Raw genomic sequence first — 19,049 nt, 5'->3', positions numbered from 1 at the left:
GTGATATTTGCAAATTTAAAAAACATAGACGTGTGTCTTTTCCAATCAGTAACAAAAGAAGTTTTACTCCCTTTTACTTGATTCATAGTGACATTTGGGGTCCCTCTACAATTTCTAATATTTCTGGTGCGAGATGGTTTGTTTCATTCATAGATGATTGTACTAGGGTTTCTTGGGTTTTTTTACTTAAATCCAAATCAGATGTGAATAGTGTGTTTTTAAGCTTCCAAAACATGATCCAAAATCAATTTAGAGTAAGAATCAAGAGATTTAGGTCTGATAATGCAAGAGACTACTTCAACCAGAGTCTATCCACCTATTTCCAAAAAGAGAGGATTATCCATGAGTCATCTTGTGTTAATACTCCACAGCAAAATGGAGTGACAGAGAAGAAAAACAGCCATTTACTAGCCACAACCCGAGCCTTTCTTTTTCAAGCAAATGTACCTAAATCTTATTGGGGGGAAGCTGTTCTCACTGCAACACACATTATAAATAGGTTACCTTTAAGAGTTTTGGGATTTAAAACTCCTATGGAGCTACTCTTACAATTTTATCCCAACCTCAATACCACAAACAATCTCACGCCTAGGATATTTGGTTGTAAATCATTTGTTCATGTTCACAGTCATAACAGGGGAAAGTTGGATCCAAGAGCGATTAAGTGTATTTTTGTGGGGTATTTTTCAACTCAAAAAGGATATAAGTGCAATCATCCTCCTACCAAAAAATTTTTTGTGTCTGCAAATGTCACTTTTGAAGAAAATAAACCATTTTTTACTCAACCTTATCTTCAGAAGGAGACTTCATTCATGGAAGATAAGGATAAAGACTTCTTTTTGCTTGATTTGCCCCCTTATTCAACATTTACACCCATTAATTCTTCTGAGTCAAAACTTGTTTCTGCTGAGCCCAAGTCAAACACTGAATTTGAGTCTGAACCCATTCCAAATACGGAAGATATGACAAAGGATAATATTGTTCTTGATTCTATGAAGGAATTACAGGTGTACTCAAGAAGAAAAGTTCCAGATCCTGAACCAGTGCCAATCCAAGAACCTGATCCTAACTCTGAAAATGAGGTAACTACAGTTTTTGACTCTGTTTCTCAAAATGAGCATGAATCTCCTAAAACTATAACTAGTGATTATGATTTGCCTATTGCCATTAGGAAAGGAACCAAAGAATGTAACAAGCATCCACTATACCCAATATCTAATTTTGTGTCATTTGAAAAATTCTCACCATCTCACAAAAATTTTCTTGTGAGTCTAAACACTATTTCTGTTCCAACTACATTATCTGAGGCATTATCCAGTGAGAAATGGAGGCAAGCCATGAAAATAGAAATGGAGGTCTTAGAGAAAAATCAGACATGAAAACTGGTAGAGTTGCCTAAAGGAAAAAATCCAGTGGGGTGTAAATGAATTTTCACTGTAAAATACAAGGCAGATGGTACTGTTAAAAGGTATAAAGCCAGGTTAGTGGCTAAGGGCTACACTCAAACCTATGGAGTGGATTACCAGGAAACTTTTGCTCCAGTTGCCAAGATGAATACAGTTAGAATTTTGTTATCATTGGCTGCAAATTACAATTGGCAGCTTCAACAATTTGATGTAAAGAATGTTTTTTTACATGGTGATTTGGAAGAAGAAATATATATGAAGGTTCCACCGGGATTTGGAGGTCATCTAGAAGCAAACAAAGTATGCAGGCTAAAAAAGGCTTTATATGGCCTTAAACAGTCTCCTAGAGCTTGGTTCGGGAGATTTGCCAAAGTCATGCTAGCAATGGGATATAAACAGAGTCAAGGAGATCACACATTGTTTATCAAGCACTCTGATTCAGGGAGAGTCACAGTTCTATTAGTGTATGTTGATGATATAATTGTAACTGGAGATGATGAAAAAGAGAGAGAATCTCTAAACAGTGTTTGGCTAGAGAATTTGAGATAAAAGAGCTAGGGAGATTGAAGTACTTCCTAGGAATTGAAGTATCTCACTCATGGCATGGTATTTTTATCTCACAACAGAAATATGTGATGGATCTTCTGAAGGAAACTGGGAAGCTTGCATGTAAACCTGCAAATACCCCTATAGATCCTAATCATAAAATTGGAGAAGCTAATGAAGATGCTGCTGTAAATAGAGAAATGTACTAAAGATTAGTTGGAAGACTCATTTATCTCTCACATACTAGACCTGATATAGCATATGCTGTGAGTGTGGTAAGTCAATTTATGCATAGTACTAAAGAAGTGCACCTACAGGCTGTCTACCGTATATTGCACTATTTGAAGGCCAATCCTAGGAGAGGTATCTTATTCAAAAGAAATTCCGGGTTAGTTCTAGAAGCATATACAGATGCTGATTATGCAGGTTCAGTCACTGATAGAAGATCCACCTCAGGCTACTGCACTTTCTTAGGTGGTAATCTTGTGACTTGGAGGAGTAAAAAACAGAATGCGGTGGCAAGATCAAGTGCTGAAGCGGAGTTCAGAGCAATGGCTCAAGGAATTTGTGAACTACTATGGTTAAAGATTATCCTAGAAGACTTGAAGATCAAGTGGGATGGACCAATAAAACTCTACTATGATAACAAGTCTGCAATAAGCATTGCACACAATCCTATGCAACATGACAGAACAAAACACATTGAAGTAAACCGGCATTTCATAAAAGAGAAACTAGACAGTGGGTTGATTTGTACACCTTATGTATCAACCAAGGGTCAACTTGTAGATGTGTTGACTAAAGGTCTCAGCAGTGCAACATTTCAAGAAATTATTTCCAAGCTGAGAATGGAAAACACCTATTCACCAGCTTGAGGGAGAGTGTAGGAAAACACTTATTTACAGCTGGTTGTAATCTTGTAATCTGTATATTTATATTTGTATCTCTAGAATTAAGTATTTGTATTCCTAGAATTAAGGAAGATTTAGTTTCCTAGTTTAAACCCTAGTTAGTTGTATATAAACCTAAGATTCTTGTATAATTAAAAATGAGCAGTTTTTCAATATACATTCAGTTTTTTCTCTTAGTTTTTCACACAATTTCATTTCTTAATTTTTTTCACAGTTTTCAATGTGCACTCTCTCAACTCTCAAACTCAACCCAAAAGTCCAAAACAGAAGCTTCCCCCTCCCACAGATACGGCCCTATCGATTAGGCGACTCAGTCATGGCGACATCCATCAGGCTTCTGCTTAGGCTCTGATTTTCTTCCTTATCCCAAATCCTAATTCTCAACCAAGAAAACTCACCTCCACCACCACCCAATGGCCCACCCTGATGGCTGAGCCCCAATCCCTCACCGTTAGAGTCAGAGTCCCCACTCAGCAGAAGATATAAGACGGAGAGGCTAACTTCACCGATCGGTTCAGTCCCATTAAAATTAAACAGAAATTTGCAATTTTTTTTACAAAGTTAATTACTTGTGTTGAACTGTTGATTGTGATGGATTGATGATTGATTTGAGATTAAATATGAGTTTGTTTGGGGCTGCATTGAGGTTGATGTCAAATTAAAGTTTTTTTGAGAGCTGCCAATTTTTTTTTATTCTGGTTTTCTTACATAAAAATGGAGCAGCGGCAATAACGGTCCGTTAAGACTGCTATTCACCACTACATCATTACTGCTATTCACCACTACATCATTTTTTCACGGCTGCGACACTCCGTTATCAATGAGATTCAAATTCTCACCCGATATTTTTCAAATAACGGTGGCGAGTGATGGCACTACCGTAAAATAGCGGCCACTATACCACAACTGCACCGTTATTGAATCCTAGATCACAAATAAACTGAGAAAGAAGAGCCAGGGGAAAGCATGAAAAAGTGACTGAATTGTAAGATTTATCTCCTATAATCTACTTCTTTAACTCCAACTGGTAATATGATAGCATAAAATATTGTTTACTAGAAAATTCAGTAAGGAAGCATTCAGATTCAAGACAAACCAAAATCATTGTGGTGCACCGGATCATTCAAAGCTTCCATCAATGGACCAAGAATAAAACTTTTGGGTACTGACTTTGCACAGCTTCCGTATTTTGTCCATTCAATACCCAAAAATGACTGCATGATCATGCATCTTACTGCATTTTGCCGAACAGAACGAGAGCACAAACATTTAGCACAAAGTTTATGATAAATCATAAATTTACATATCCCTAATTAAGATCATGGTAGCAAGACATCAATACCTTGAGGGTTATCATGAAAAAAGCCTCGCTTCCACAAAATTGATAACCAGCTAAAGACTTCATCCCAAGTTTCTGACTGATTTTGATGAATACCTCTGCTAATAGCACTCACAAAGTTATCATGTGAGACAGAAAACTGAAGCAACAGAGTTATCTGCAAGAAATCATAACAATTAAGCAGGTAGGCACAGTAGAACTGAGGTTCTAATAAAGTTTTGCATCCCACAAAAAAGAAAGGAATGAATATTTAAAGACAATAGATAAGATAAAATAAGGTATCTTCTTTAGCATCAGCAAATATAGGTTTCTTCTAATTTGACAGCAAGGAACTGGAGCATAAGACATTAGAGAACAAAGAAATACACATGCCATTCAAGTCAAAAGCTGACCATAACTACAAAAAAAAAAAAGTAAGTTGATTGATTGCTTAGATAACCCTTCCAAGTAATAACAAGTCGACTAAAGGCATACAGGCATGTCAACAGTTTTTCATCAAATATTCTCTGAGAAAGAAATTTTGAGCCAATTCAGATAAAGAGAATTGCACAAACCTTACAGATATGCTACAAGTAATTAAAGAATCCTAAAAGGACCATGAAAGTAATACAATTTTTTTCTGATTAGATAAAATATTTCTTCAAACATTTGCTATACATCCAGGATGCCTAAAGATTCTCAAATTCAAGCATTATGCACAATAGTTCACATTGGGTTGTCCTTGATAAAAGGACCTCGGCAGAGCTTAAATTGACAACTTGTAACTATTTTCTTCATTCTTTACATTTCCGAGCTGCATTATTTATCTGCTTCTAAAGTTATTGATAGCTTATCCAATAAATTACCTTTGCTAATTAGTCCAAATAAAAACTCCCCAACAGCATCCTTCTGTCATTATCATAGGTTTCTACTCTATCAATGTAAACACAGGTGAACAAAGGTCTATCTAATGAAACCAACTCAAACCATATTTTGTCACAAGAGCAGATTTTATCTGGTACCTGATGATTCCAAGCAGCTTCTACAAGGTGAGTACCATACTCTTCAAGCATTTCAAATAAGAGCAAGAAAGCCTCCCACTGCTGCTGACTGTTCAACCCTGAATCAACTGAGTTGCAAAGTTTCCCTACTCCTAGTGACTTTGCTTCATTATTAGCCCACAGCTCTCTCTTCGTCATGCCATGAGGAACTGAACGTTTCCCTTGGGATTTCTTCTCAGAAATACCAGAATGGCTTTGGTTTCCACTACTCATGCATAAAACTGTCTTCAATATATGCAATGACTGCTTCCTCACTAGGCCCACCTCATCAACCTGTCATACCACCAATAAAGAAATAATAACAAAAAAGAAGTAAAGGCAGTTAACTATAGTCTATAGTTACTAGATAAACATAGATCAACAAGAAGAGGGGAAAAGTTTGGGTCAAGTACCAATCCTCTTTTGATTTCAATCCAAAGTTCCTTTTCACTTCTTATATCAAATTCTTCTGCTCCATCACTCATGTCAGTGTTTTCAGAAGTTTCAGTGCAAGAGAAGTAAGAAAAATACAGGGAGAGTATACTGTATGCATCTCTCCTCTCTAATGATCCAAGAGAGAACAATATTTTACAGCATGTCCACATTCTCATAAAGAAATGATTCCTGGAAGCCAACCAGATTTAGTGAATAGAAAATACATATACATATACATATACATATACATACATATATGTATAGGAGTCAGATTCATTCTAAATAGGTAAAAAGAATATTAATAACAAACACAATTTGCATGAAACCATATACCTGGAAAGGATATGTGTCTGCTCATGAACTGAGATTTTAAAAGAGCTACGAAAAACAAATGCTTTGAAAATGAAAGGCAGTAGAAAGCCAATTGTACAAGACCGGTTTTCCAAACTCTGTAAATTCAATCTTTCAGTCACATTACACAAATTCCAAAGTAAATCAGCAGTGACCTTCTCAGCATGACAGCACCCATTTTCCAAAACTACGGGCGTGGCTGGAGAAACTTGAAAAGTTCGAAGTCCAGCATCCAAAATTAAGCTTAAAACATGGCATGATAGTGGCAATGGAAAAGATCCAGATAGAGAAAGCATATAATCCTTGTTTGTATCCCAATTTTTTACAAAGTCATTTGAGACCTGGAAAACTGAGCTTCTATACCATCTTGTACCATCCAATTCTTCATTTTGAATTATACCAGCAGAAACGCCAATTGATCTTAGAAAAAAAGGCACCAAAGTTGCTTCCAAAACTTCCCAGGCATTAGTCTTTTGCACAACATCAAAGACAGAATCTGCAATCTAATATCAAACATCACACATTGAACCAAACTAGAAAGAACGCAAGAAGTAAATACATGTTATAAGATGTACACAAAGAAAAAAAAAAGTAAATATAAGCTACATAAAAGAACCCAACTATTCTACCTGGTTAAGAAGCTCACGGTCAAATTCATGTCCCATTTTCATCAGTGGAATAAAACCTTTCCATAAAAAATACTGCAGACCTTCATGATTAGTCTCTGCATAAAATTACTATTAGCAATGCGCTCCATAAATAAATTTTGATTCATCCAAAAAGCAAGAACAGAAAATCTGTTTAGAATTCACCTTAACCGATCAAACCCAAATAATTTTAAACTACTAATCTCAAAAATTACCAGAGCTGTCCATTATTTTTGCCACTATAGTCTCTTAGCAATGTACTATAAAGTAGAAACAAAGACTGAAACCCTAGATTTTAACTTTAATTTTGGAAACTATCAAGAGGAAAAATAACTCACTCGCTTTAGAAAGAAGATGGCATAATGCTCCAACCATTGATGCAATTTGGGTACGATGATCGGAATCCAGATTCCCATTCCTGTTAGCATCCTATTCAAAACAAAATTGCATTAAATTGCAGTCAAAATTATAAACAGAAAAGGATAAGAACTCAATATTCCTTTTACATAAAATTTAAAAAAAAAGTAATTTGCAATTTGCCAATTATGGTTTTTGTAGGGTAGAAGAAGTCTTACCTCGATGAGATTGGGGAGATCGTCGAGAAGAGAAGAGAAAAGAGACGACGGATATAAGGTAGTGGAGGCTAAGATGCAATCCAACATGGGTGGAATGGCTGATGGAGGAACTTGTAGAAGGCTGTTTGAGAGTGAAGAGATAAGGGTGGCAACCATTGGATTGTCCTCCGTTCCACTCATCTTTGCTAAGAAAATCAGAGAAAGTGAAAAGGGAAACTCTGTTTTCTCTCTTCAACTCTCACTCTCCAGATTTCAACGGGAAGAAGATGTGCTTCTATGCTAACGGCTACATGTTAGGAATTATGATAAACCGCCTTACTTTTAGTAAACCCAAACCCTAATTCTGCGCCCCTTTTTTTTTTCTAAATACGATTATTTATTACATCGACCATTAAAGCAATGTTAATAGAATCTTAAATATTTGACAAAGTCAAAATTTTATTGTAAAATGTTTGACTAAGTCAAAGTTTTTATTATATTTTATTGTCAAATTTTTTGTTATAATAATTTGCATTAATAGAAACTTTTTAAAGGTTGATATATGATGAATTTGTGAAAAATTACATTAATTATATTTTTTATTATTATTTACTTTTATAAATCATTTTAATTAAATTCATATATGAAGTATTATGTGTTCGATAATAAATAAAAATAAATATATCACTTTATTTGATTTTTTTAATTTAAAATCAATTATTTTATTAAACAATTAACTAATTGTAATAAAATTATACTTAAATCGTAATTAATTCAAACCATATATTCTTTTTTAAAACTAAAGCATATGTATTTGTTTAAGCATACGTATTTGATAAACTTGAAGCTGAGGAGGGATTTCAACAAATAAGGGTGCAGGGACTTCAAGCTGAGGAGGCCTCAGCTTAGCTTTTTACCTCTACATTGAAGGCCTTATAGACCATAGGCTATGAAGTTAAAATCATTTTATTTTGTAAAACACTAAAGTATTAAATGAAAAATTAAATTCATTGAATAAATTTCTCAAATGTTAAAATATATAGTGTGGTCTGATGGTTTTTAGTGCTTAATGCATAGCACTTTGGAATCAAGTCAAAGAATAGAGGTATGAAGGTTAAGCAAGCAGAAAACATGGTGATCCATGAAATTTTCAAGATAGATGAAACAAACCACAAAACATGATTGGCAATAATTCCATACCCTGATTCTGGGCTGACAGAGGGATAAAACTGAGGCTGCAAAAACAAGGCAGGAGCATTTGACTAAGTAACAAAATTCTTTAAAACGGTAAAGCAAAAGAATTGTAATTAATTACTTCCGTTTCCCATCGATCTTAAAACTCCTCAAAACTCTCCAACCCTCCACCACCCTCAGCCTTTGCCAATAAGAGCTAACCATTTTCAGTCAAACCAAAAACCTTTCCTCCTCCTAGAAAATCTATAGTATACAACTTACTCCAAGACTTCACATCTGCGTACTGTGTCCTCACCCAACTATTACAATACCTATTCTTTGCTTCTGTAAAGTAATACTCGAACACTGTTAGCATATCCCTAGTCACTGAAATGGACAACTTCATGGGAATCACATCAACCAAACTCTCAGGCAACTTCATCTTCCTAAACTTTTCATCTTACATATCAAACAACAAAACTCAGCTTTTAATCCTGCCCATTTTCTTCTCGTAAGTGGTTCAATGCACCCTTCCACCTAGCCTCAACAAGATTATTCCAAAGCTAAACTCTCTGAAACAGAGAGAAGATGCTCCATTTGAGAGAGGGAATTAGCTTAAACGATTGTCTCAATCATGTGTTTATGTAAATGGGTTTGGGTAAGTTTTTTGGTGAAGAAGCCCAAAACGAAATGGGCTTTCATTTTCAATTTATCACCGCAAAAGAAATTTTCGGCTAAAATTTTATATAAAAATTGTTTATAAAAAAAAAAAAAAAGGAACAAAAAAAGCGCAAACTTTCTTTCTTCCCTTCATATTTTCTCTACTATTAACTTAATAATCCAAATGTTTTTATTGGTTTGGTTTTGTTTTCTCTTTCCTTTGCTTTCTCAGGTTTGTTTATTCCAGTGTTGGGTGATGGAGGATTCTGTTCCGCCATTTTTGTAGGAGTGAAGAATCAGAAGATGGGGTTGTTTACACTAGTATCTGCCATAAAGCTCATTTTCACATCTTAGCTCCTTTTTCTATTGTTAATAGGTATCCGGTTCAAGCAGGTGATGTAATTTGGATAGCACCATTTGTGCCACCATGGTGAGGAAACATAACTTCCGAAAATTTTCTTTCTAGCATGTCAGAATGTTCCTTTCCTTCAGTTTCTGCAGATTTGATTCTGGGCTTGAAGATTGATACATTTCACTGCCACATTATCTCCATCACATGGTTCAACAGTGTCAACTGTTGGAGCTCACATGATGGCGGGCTTTGATCTCGGAAGCTCCCCAGGCCCAAGTCGGAGCAAATTGTTCCAAATATATTTGTTTTTTTTTACTTTTACATTTTAGTAGTTTCTCGTTACTCGAATACTTAAAATAATATTAATAACCTAAAAATTAAATTTAAATCAATCAAAGAAGAATCTTTCAATTTAATATAAATGACCTCAAAGTCATATTAAATTAAAATTTACTTAATCTCAATTTTTTAATTAATTTATATTAGTGGAAGTTCGATTAAATTGGATTGATCTCGACCTCGATATATGCTAACGGATTTGAGTCAGCGTAATTTTCTTATCAATTTTGTTTTAAAGGTCTGAGTGAAAAGGAAAAGAAAATGCAATCTTTTAAAGATGCAATAAATCAGTGACTAGGGGTATGTTGGATAGTAACGGTTTAATATTTTTTTTTCTTTTTTTTAATTACATCTTTAAAATATTATTTTTATCTATTTATTTTTAAGTATTTTTTAAAAATAAACTCATATTTGTCTAACAGATTTTAGTAATTTTAATGCAACATAACAATTTAATTAAATAAAAATAATAATAATTTAAAGGCCTGATTAAAAACAGTAAAAAGTTAAAAACTTATTTTTAGAAATTTAAGAAAATATAAGGATTGTTGTAGGATTTTAATCTAATTTGTTTATATGAAAATATATTGAATAATCAAACAGTTCTGGCCTATAGTTATAGTAAGGCTGTAAATCATATTAGTTTTAAACCGTTGTTATTAATGTAAATATTATAGTAAAAATTTTGCTTAATTAAATATAAAAAATAACTTTGACTTAGTCACATATTTTATAATAAAATTTTGGTCAAAAATTTGAGATTCCATTAACATTATTTTATTGGTAGATGTAACAAAAAATGTATTTAAAAAAAAAAAAGGGTACCGCAGTTAGTACCTTCTTTGTAGTACCTTTAGTAACGGTTTGCCTTCAACTTCACCCTTTATATGTTCATTTTTTTAATCCTGTTAGGATGTTGGTGTTATTCTCTTCCATAATGTCTGTGCTTTGTTGACCGTTTGGATTCTTAGTTGCTGCATTTTGTCTAGTTGAAGAGCTTCATCGCTTATGTTTTCCATGGAAATTTTTCTGCAGGTTGACTACTTGATGAATTATTTGCACAGATATCTGTTTTGGTTTTAGTTTAGCTGTAGATGCTGGCATTCCTTTCCAAATGTTATTTGATCGTTTTGCCCAATAGGAGTTTTACATTTTGTTTATGTTGGATTTTGCAATCATGAAACAAATATTTGTAAACAAAATAAACATTCAGAATGGATAACTGTGAAGTTTCTCACCTTATATTGCGCTTGATTGAAGAGATCCAGGTGATGCAAAGCAGAACTCCTAAACGTGGTGTCAAAATTCAAGCCAAATTTGAAATTGGCTTGCTGGAGACAGAGAAGCAATCAAGTGATGCAGAAGCTTCAAACATTTGCAAAACATTCAAGCCAAATCTGTAATTGGTATTTGTGCCTTCCTAAGTTATTTATCAAATGATGAGCATTGCATATAATTTTTTATTATGAGAGATGTACATAGATGTGTTGTCTGGCTTGCAGGAGGAAGTCGTTTCCTTAGCCAACTTGTCTTGTTCCACATTTCCATCTGATTCTGACATGGAGGACAAGATTCTGCCTAGCTCTGTAAGAGGAAAACTTGAAGGTCCTAGTCAACAACGATTATCAAATTCTTTGACAACTGCTGTCTTACAAACTGTATGTTACATTCTATTCTTAGTTTCATTAATTGATTTCTTTTTTAGAACTATTTTAGAAGCTTGTGTTGTCAAGCACATTAATATGCCTCACCCCCTTCGACCCCAAGAAAGATCATTTGAATATTTATTAAATGAATCCTCCTTGCTAGACTTTTCATAGAAATCTTTTGAAATGATTGCATAAGGTGTTGTCGTTAACTTCTTTCGCTCTCCATTTCTCCATTTCTCATTTATAAATATATTATTTTGTTGCTGTCTATTCCTTTATTTTATTGAATTTGAAGGCCTTGTGTCAATTTCATGTGTATGAACATATAATCTCTGTTAAAGCTGTTGCATGTATCTATGCCTGGTGTGTACAACATAGAAGCGGCATTCTATTAAGTTTCTCCCTCTACTTTTGTGTGGAAATTCTTCTGCAATTCTGTTGCATCTCCGACTTGTAACTCTGAGGTAAGTTTTTGGTCTATTGCAAAATATGATCTTTTTTTTTTTGACATTTTATCCTCACTTGTAATAATTTGTTATAATGTTTCACTGACTGATATGATTACTTAAAATCAGACTGAAGCTGCACTATGTCTTGCTGCATATTAAGCATTAGCTCCTGCTTCCAAGGCACTTTTCTCTGCATTCTGTCCTCAAACTTTGGGCCTTTTCAGGGAAAATTGCAAGTCATTGCTACTTGCAATAGAAGTTGAACTTTGGTTAGATTCCTTTATTCTTTCTTTTCTTCAGAATATCAATGATCTTCTTGCCGTTGGAGCAATGGTACGAACTAGGCGGGCAGTTTGTCTGAAAAGGTGTTTTTATTGGCTTTTAACTAATCCATATTCATGTTCATTATTAGTACAAACAAATTCATAAATCTAGATACTATGTGTTTTGTGATTGATTCAGTTGGTTTGCTTAGACTCTCTACTCTTGATTCCTTACTATGCCTTTGAGAGTCAGCTTCAACTAGAGGATGGTAGCTTTTTCTTCTCAGATTCTGTTGTCAGAGACACTTTTACTGATACTGTTGAGAGGTAAGAAACTCACTGAGCTTATTTCTGTCATTACTCATACTGGAAGGTGGTGGCATGGTGAACATCTTGCAGTATTTTATTGCCAATTATGATTGTTTTTGTTAGACTTCTAGATTTATATTTTGGATCTTTGTATCTGGGTTCATTCAGATGCCCACACCCATATAAACACATACATTGTACCAGCATATTTGTAGTAACCAAAATGTGCTTCTATATAAACATTTATTTGCGCAACATGTATTTCTGTCATTACTCATACTGGAAGGTGCTGGCATGGTGAACATCTTGCAGTATTTTATTGCCAATTATGCTGGTTTTTGTTAAGACTTCTAGATTTATATTTTGGACCTTTTTATCTGGTTTCAGTCAGATGCCTACACCCATATAAACACATACATTGTACAAGCATATTTATTGTAACCAAAATGTGCTTCCATATAAACATTTATTTGCACAACATGCACTTCGACACATATTGCTTTATTTGTTTACATGATTTATGTGGGATTGGATGTTTCAAATATTTGTTCAATCTGAAAGTGAGTAATTTAGCAGTACTTGTTTCTTGTTGTTTATTTCTCTTCGCTTCATTTTTTTTTCCCTAGGGATAAGATGCCAAAAAGGAGATCCTTTTATTTTTTTGATTTCTTCCTAAGGGGAGGTTTCTGTTTTACCCATGTTGAGATCGATCAGATTGGCCTTAGATATTTGCTCCAGGAAGATTGTCTTCCGTTGTTACCAGATGCACTGGTGTATTCTCAGGTTCGCATAGTTTTCCTGATTTAAGCTTATGCATATGTGAAATTTTGTCTATGCATTTTGAGTTGACCTTGTGCACGGTGTGGTTTATGTGTGATGCAAGGGTCACAATTGATTGGGATGGTGTTATGTCTACACTGTTTTGGAATATTAAGATTGAGTTTTTGATAGTTGGTTATGTTTTCTGCATTTTTTATGTATGTAAAGCTATTTATTTGCATGGCCTTAATTCAGGCAGGATGAATGTCCGGTTAGTACGCTATCATGGAAGATGGTTATTCATTACCGAGGTTTTTCTATGGGCTAGGCAGGCAGGATCGGTTTTATCTTGAAGTGATAATAGAGGAGAATGTTACGAATTCTAGACTGAATTCCCCTGCCTTGAATTTTATAAACACTAATATTTCTTTTGGAAGCAATGGTGGTCTCAAATTAATTTGATATCCACATTGTGGGATGCTCCAAAAGACAAGTTGAATCATTTTTTTTTTTTTTTTTCTGTTTCAAGTGCCTTTATCCTTTGGTTGAATTACTTAATTATTTTTGTTTCTAGGCTTGTTATCAGTTTATTTTTCTTTAATCTCTTTGAGTAACTAGCTGAGGCTGAATACTGTACAGCTCTCCATTACAATTTTTTAGTCATGGTTGAATAGGAATAAGAAATCTGAATTTTGAGTTTCATAAGAAAGCTGAATATTTTTCCCATCTCTCTTTCTGCACATTTTATTCCTAAATCCATTGACCATGTCTCAAAACTCCAAAAATTATGGCAGCTGGACCAGAAGCAGCAAATGCTTCTTCTTATATGTTTCTCTGTTTGTTGTTCTCTTTGTTGTTTATACTTAGTTCTTTAGATTTTACTTGAATGATCCAATCCATCTCTCCCGCAGAAGAATTTATGACTTGGACAACCTTGAAAAGTAGTACAGCTATGCCAAAGTTTTCACAAGGACAGCTAAGAATACTGGTCAACCTGTCCTCTCTGATGGCAAAATCCTTGATGTTAAAACTGTTCATCAAGGAGCTGTTTTGCCATAAAAAATTTAAAAAAAGATGCCTATGCTGACCTAATATTTGATGATGTCTGGATTTGTATATAATACTTGACTATGTTTATGTTTGCTCTTATGTGATAGCTATGAACCAATGACCTTTCTTTACTTGTTAACAGGTGTTTGAACTTGGGATGCTTCTTCCAGCATCAATACCTTATTACTTGAATATCCATGTAAGCAATAATCACTCCCCAATTTCTCTCTGTCTTTGTTTAGTCTATGATTGTTTTCTATATTATCTGCTAATGTAAAATCCAAATTTTGTTTGGTTTGAGACTGAAGAAGATGAGCAAAACTGAGGTTTTGTGGATTTTGTTGGGCACTTTGGATGATAAGTTGTGGTTAAAAACAATTTCATGTTGGCTAAAAAAGTGACAATTAATCTTCATGGTAATAATACAAAAGATGCATGCTGTGATACCTTAATACTGATTTTTCCATTGGCAACCAGTTTCATGCTTCATCTAACTTCCTTTTAGGTGCTAATCTACCATGTAATCTTTTTCAAATCACCTAGTGAAAATTTTTGAAAGTGTTAAATGTGTACGTGATAATAAATCTTCATGTATTATGTCTTCCTGGTTTAATACAAAACCATTTGATGAAGGAAGTTTCGTCACCAAAAGGTGAAGTTTACAGCATAAATGGTGATTGCAATTTATGAGTTAGGCTTAATTGGCAGTGGCTCACTAACGGGAGAAAGGGATTGGTTTCTGAGTGTTTTTGTCATTCAAATTATTGCTGTGGTTCACCGCTTGAAGTTGTTTCCAACTAATTAGAAAATCCTATTTTGTTATCATTTCCAGTCTTACCTTTTGTTTACATAAGTATGATGTGTCTCAGTAAACCTTCTTTACTGAAATGGAGGCTATAAATTTCTTGTGACTGTTGTCTCTACGGCTGATGTTTGGACTTTGGAGCCTTACTGCAGATTATGGATTTTTAACAGAGAGAATTTCTTAATGTGAAGGTAAGCATTGGTTTCTGGATGATTAGTACTATTATTTTATTTGATAATTGTTGGTATTAAAATTTAATTTGGTTACTTGTGTGTCATTATAAAACTGATAGTCATCAAAGGGACAGTGAGGAAATATATTACAAAATTACTCGAAATTAGAAAAATGAAAATAGTTTCACACTTCATACACCAGCTATCCTTAGCTATCATGGAAATTAAACTTTTCAAAATGCTTTTGACAACTTTTTGCAGTATCCATAGCTCTACATGGGGAATGAGAAATGTTCTCCTTTTTAGTGTTTTATTTTTTTAAATCATTGTGTTTACTGGCTTGTCTTCTTGTTGATTCATATCTTCCAAGGCATGTGCTTGCATGGAGAAACATGCTCTAACAAGTAACAAGACGTTGAAGACACAGTAGTATCGCTTTCCCACGGCAATCTGTCTCGTATTCTCATCATAATATTTACACTAGTATCTGCCACATAGCTCATTTTCACATCTTAGCTCCTTTTTCTATTGTTAATAGGTATCCAGTTCTAGCAGATGATGTAATTTGGATGGCACCATTTGTGCCACAATGGTGAGGAAACATAACCTCTGAAATTTTTTCTTTCTAGGATGTCAGAGTGTTCTCTTCCTTCAATTTCTGCAGATTTGATTCTGTGCTTGAAGATTGATACATTTTACTGCCATATCAGGTACGCTGCACTTGGCAAAACCCGGTCACGTTATTTGCTGTATAAAGATGTAAATAGGCATTGTAATCACAGACAGAATGATGGTGGCGGTAAAACTTGGATCAGATTGTTGGAAGATTTGGTGGCCTGTAAACATTAAATTCAATATAGCATTTATCCTAATGTATTTATGGACTCAAAATTAGATAACCCAACTTCTGGAACGTATTTGCTTGTGAAATGGCCATTTTGTCTAATATTGTCTGCCAAAATTGAATTCACATGTGAGACTGCCACAATTTGTGAAAAATATGCTTCTGTTAATTGGAAGTTAGTAAGCCAACTGTTTTTCAATGAATACTATTCACGGCAGTAAGTTTGTTACAGCTCAACTCCCTGTTTCACATTTACGGTGAAGAACTGATTTAGTCAAGTGCTTCATGATGTTGGGAATTTCCTTCTCCGTATCTGTAATGAATCTGAGTAAAATTATCGTTGACAGAAATCTGTCTTTCCTTTGTATTTATAGGCTCCATATCGTTGAGAGAAATTAACTTTTTATCTTTGTATTTTTAGTAGGAGCACTCTCCGTTCAGTAGCCCAAGAACTTGGCTCTTCATCATATGGGTCAACATGGGTCTTACCGGTGGAGCCCACATGATGGAGGGCTTTGATCTCGGAAACACCGTAGGCCTAAATCCAATGGACACACTCAGACAAGATCAGGGAATGTCCATGGTAATAATTCAATCAAGTCGAACCCTTCACAGTTAACATTCTTTAAAAAAAAAAAGACAAATCCCCTACATTAATTGAGCTTAAATAGCTGGTACTCAATATTTTCAATGATCATATAGCCTGGTGAAGAGGAAGATTAAGACTCTGGGTTCTGGGCGCCGGGTTTGGGATAGCTAAAGCCTAAAAGATGCAAAACTTAGCTAATGAATTACAAAAAGGGGGAAAATCATTAGATAAGAATGTAACTATGACTAGGACCGGGATCGACCCGAGAAGGGAACTTAGTATAATCATATAGTGTGGTGAATTTCCATAGGGATCTAGTTTTTGATTAATTAGTTTCTAGTGTTTCATTTAATGTAGCATGTCCTGTAAATTATCAAGAAAATTAATTAGCAGTCCAACTTTATGTCCACTAATATCTATGTAAAATGCTGAAAGATCTATTCCTTTCAAAACTACAACCAAAGTCTGTCAGTAAACCAGCCAATCAGATACACAAATTACTTAACATCGTTCTTTCTAATTAATAAACTAGTTAAATCCCAAACCCAAGCTTAGATACAGCTTTTTCTCAAGCATGTTAGAGAAAATTTGAAATCACTTTTACAAATTTTTTGGGTTAAATTAACAAAGATTATCTTCTGTGCTTAACCATTGAAATTAAGGCCAACATTCTTGCAGCCCAACAATTCCATGGAGAGTAGAGAAGATCTGGTTCAAGAACATTTATATGGTTCTTGTCAAATCACCAGTGGGAGTGAAAGTATTGATGAGGTCCCACACATAAAAGCACCATCACTTCCACTACCAGCACCACACCGACCCATTCCCTTCACCACTCCTTTCTCCCATTTCCTCTCAATCCTTGGTGGGATGCCTCAAATCAGATTTTACCCAATGAGGAATATTTATGATAAATATTATCTACTTTTGTGTAAGAAAAGCTTATCATCTTTCTCTTTCATTAAAAATTTCTTTTCCTTAAAGTTATCATTAGTTGCATTAATATGTCACAAAATCCACTTTCATGTGGCTTTTTCTTGGTCATGAAATTCCCTTCCAATAGCTGATCCTTTTGATTCTCTCTCTTGCTAATATAATACTTAATTAGATAGCACTTATTCTAAAACAGTGTTCTCATTATTAATTTTTTAAACGCAACATTTATGTAATAAAAGGGTTTGGTGATACTTCTTTCATTCTGAAAGGTTAGGATTTTCTCTTCAACTCTAAAAATGTGATTGGTCTAAGGGATTGAAGGGTATTATCTCTTATGGCATAAATCCTGTTAGCCAAAAGCTTTACTGACTATTCTTGGTCAACTTATGCATCAGAATATATAGGTGAAAAAGGGTTAGAACGGATATTTTATTAAGAATATAGGTTATTTGATGTTTATAGTATAACATTTTTGTTTTTTATATATTAAGAGAGCATTTAGGATTAAACTAAGATGTCAATGAGACCTTGGCTTAGTGGTAAGGAGGAGGCTCTAAAACCTTAAATTCCTTAGTTCAAGTCTCATTGTAAATGGGTTTGGTTGTTTAGTTGAGTTATAGTTTATTAGTTTATCATTCCGTGATGTAATAATTGATTATATGAATGTAAAACTTAATTATGAGTGTAACTTCAAAAAAATGAAAAATAAAAAATAAACTAAGATCTTTTCTCCAATATTGCTGTACCTTTGCCACCTGACCTAGCATTGCCAACTTTTATTAAGAGAGATTTTCTATTTCAGTCTTTGGCTCATGCCTTGAATATATAAATCCATTGGTTTTCTGTTAGAAATATTTAGCCGTTATCTGTGTAATATGTAGTCAATTATGAAGAATGTCTGCTATAACTCCCTATTCACTTTATTCTTCACTTTGGTTTTAGAAGCTTGATATCTCAACCTTTTCACTTTCCAAGACATTATCTTGATTCTGAGCTGAAATGCACCGCTAACAAGCTTTTAACTCTGTTGTTTATCAATGGGATGAAGAGACATCATCTGCACATTGAGTATCTTTGATAAGGTAAGAAAATTCTAACTCAAATAGCAAAATCTTTGGCTCCTAAATTATACATGGATACTTAAGCTAGATCTTTCCTTAATCTATTTATATTCTATTCTGTCTTTTTAAAATGCTTTATATAACTTAAACTTGGGTAACAAAATATGCCCAAATTGAGATAGGCATAGGAGCAAGTGAACTCGGATTTTGAATAGAAGAAAATGAACTTTGCAATGATACCTGAGAGAGGAAACCAATGGCTTGTTTGCTATCCCTATCAGTCAAACAGGTTTGTATACATATATACCTGTAGCAAGTAGCTCCATAGAACTACATTAGCAACTACTAAAGATTCATCATTTCTTCTTGTAAAACAGTAGTGCACTAAGGCTTGCAACTTGATGCAAGTTTTCCAAATGAATTTTATTTT

General features: G+C 34.2%; 2 protein-coding genes across 17 annotated transcripts in view; one reads left to right on the top strand and one right to left on the bottom strand.

The window, feature by feature from the left end:
- Positions 1–7,581, bottom strand: part of LOC111289259 (tRNA/rRNA methyltransferase (SpoU) family protein) — a 28,947-nt gene extending 21,366 nt beyond the window's left edge. For 5 of the 7 annotated variants that reach the window (XM_022880142.2, XM_022880144.2, XM_022880147.2 and 2 more), the window contains exons 1-8: positions 7,230–7,581; positions 6,993–7,083; positions 6,637–6,731; positions 5,990–6,510; positions 5,635–5,845; positions 5,204–5,515; positions 4,206–4,359; positions 3,960–4,097 (exon numbers count right to left, since the gene is read on the bottom strand). In XM_022880142.2, the coding sequence (XP_022735877.2) occupies positions 3,960–4,097; positions 4,206–4,359; positions 5,204–5,515; positions 5,635–5,845; positions 5,990–6,510; positions 6,637–6,731; positions 6,993–7,083; positions 7,230–7,409 (1,702 nt within the window). In that variant the 5' untranslated portion in view covers positions 7,410–7,581. The remainder of the gene's footprint in view (positions 1–3,959; positions 4,098–4,205; positions 4,360–5,203; positions 5,516–5,634; positions 5,846–5,989; positions 6,511–6,636; positions 6,732–6,992; positions 7,084–7,229) is intronic. The other 2 variants (XM_022880148.2, XM_089767574.1) reach the window with 2 other exon arrangements.
- A 1,570-nt stretch (positions 7,582–9,151) lies between these two features.
- LOC149515965 (uncharacterized) lies at positions 9,152–16,249 on the top strand. Of its 10 annotated transcripts, none has more exons than XM_089767572.1 (8): positions 9,152–11,845; positions 11,957–12,195; positions 12,293–12,420; positions 13,029–13,185; positions 14,354–14,410; positions 15,105–15,207; positions 15,728–15,781; positions 15,900–16,232. In XM_089767572.1, the coding sequence occupies exons 4-6, from the start codon at positions 13,036–13,038 to the stop codon at positions 15,120–15,122; spliced, it is 225 nt and encodes a 74-aa protein (XP_089623698.1). In that variant the 5' UTR covers positions 9,152–11,845; positions 11,957–12,195; positions 12,293–12,420; positions 13,029–13,035; the 3' UTR covers positions 15,123–15,207; positions 15,728–15,781; positions 15,900–16,232. The 10 variants fall into 10 exon arrangements, 3 of the variants coding, with proteins under 3 accessions (XP_089623698.1, XP_089623697.1, XP_089623699.1); XM_089767571.1 differs by lacking the exon at positions 13,029–13,185 and having other exon boundaries at positions 9,152–11,390; positions 11,760–11,845; positions 15,081–15,207; positions 15,900–16,227; XR_016346134.1 differs by lacking the exon at positions 13,029–13,185 and having other exon boundaries at positions 9,156–11,138; positions 11,235–11,845; positions 15,081–15,207; positions 15,900–16,228.
- Positions 16,250–19,049: the final 2,800 nt, after the last annotated feature.

This window comes from Durio zibethinus, chromosome 11 (assembly GCF_047325235.1).
Source record: "Durio zibethinus cultivar Kanyao isolate XHJ-2024 chromosome 11, ASM4732523v1, whole genome shotgun sequence".
Taxonomy (NCBI): domain Eukaryota; kingdom Viridiplantae; phylum Streptophyta; class Magnoliopsida; order Malvales; family Malvaceae; genus Durio; species Durio zibethinus.
This window is presented reverse-complemented; position numbering and strand designations above follow the sequence as displayed.

Bases quoted from the DNA above. Each gene is read 5' to 3' on its own strand.
- LOC149515965 (XM_089767571.1), top strand. From the start codon at position 11,205: ATGTACATAGATGTGTTGTCTGGCTTGCAGGAGGAAGTCGTTTCCTTA. The intron at 11,391-11,759 runs GTATGTTACATT...TGTACAACATAG, and splicing joins CAACTGCTGTCTTACAAACT to AAGCGGCATTCTATTAAGTT. The intron at 11,846-11,956 runs GTAAGTTTTTGG...ACTTAAAATCAG, and splicing joins CTCCGACTTGTAACTCTGAG to ACTGAAGCTGCACTATGTCT.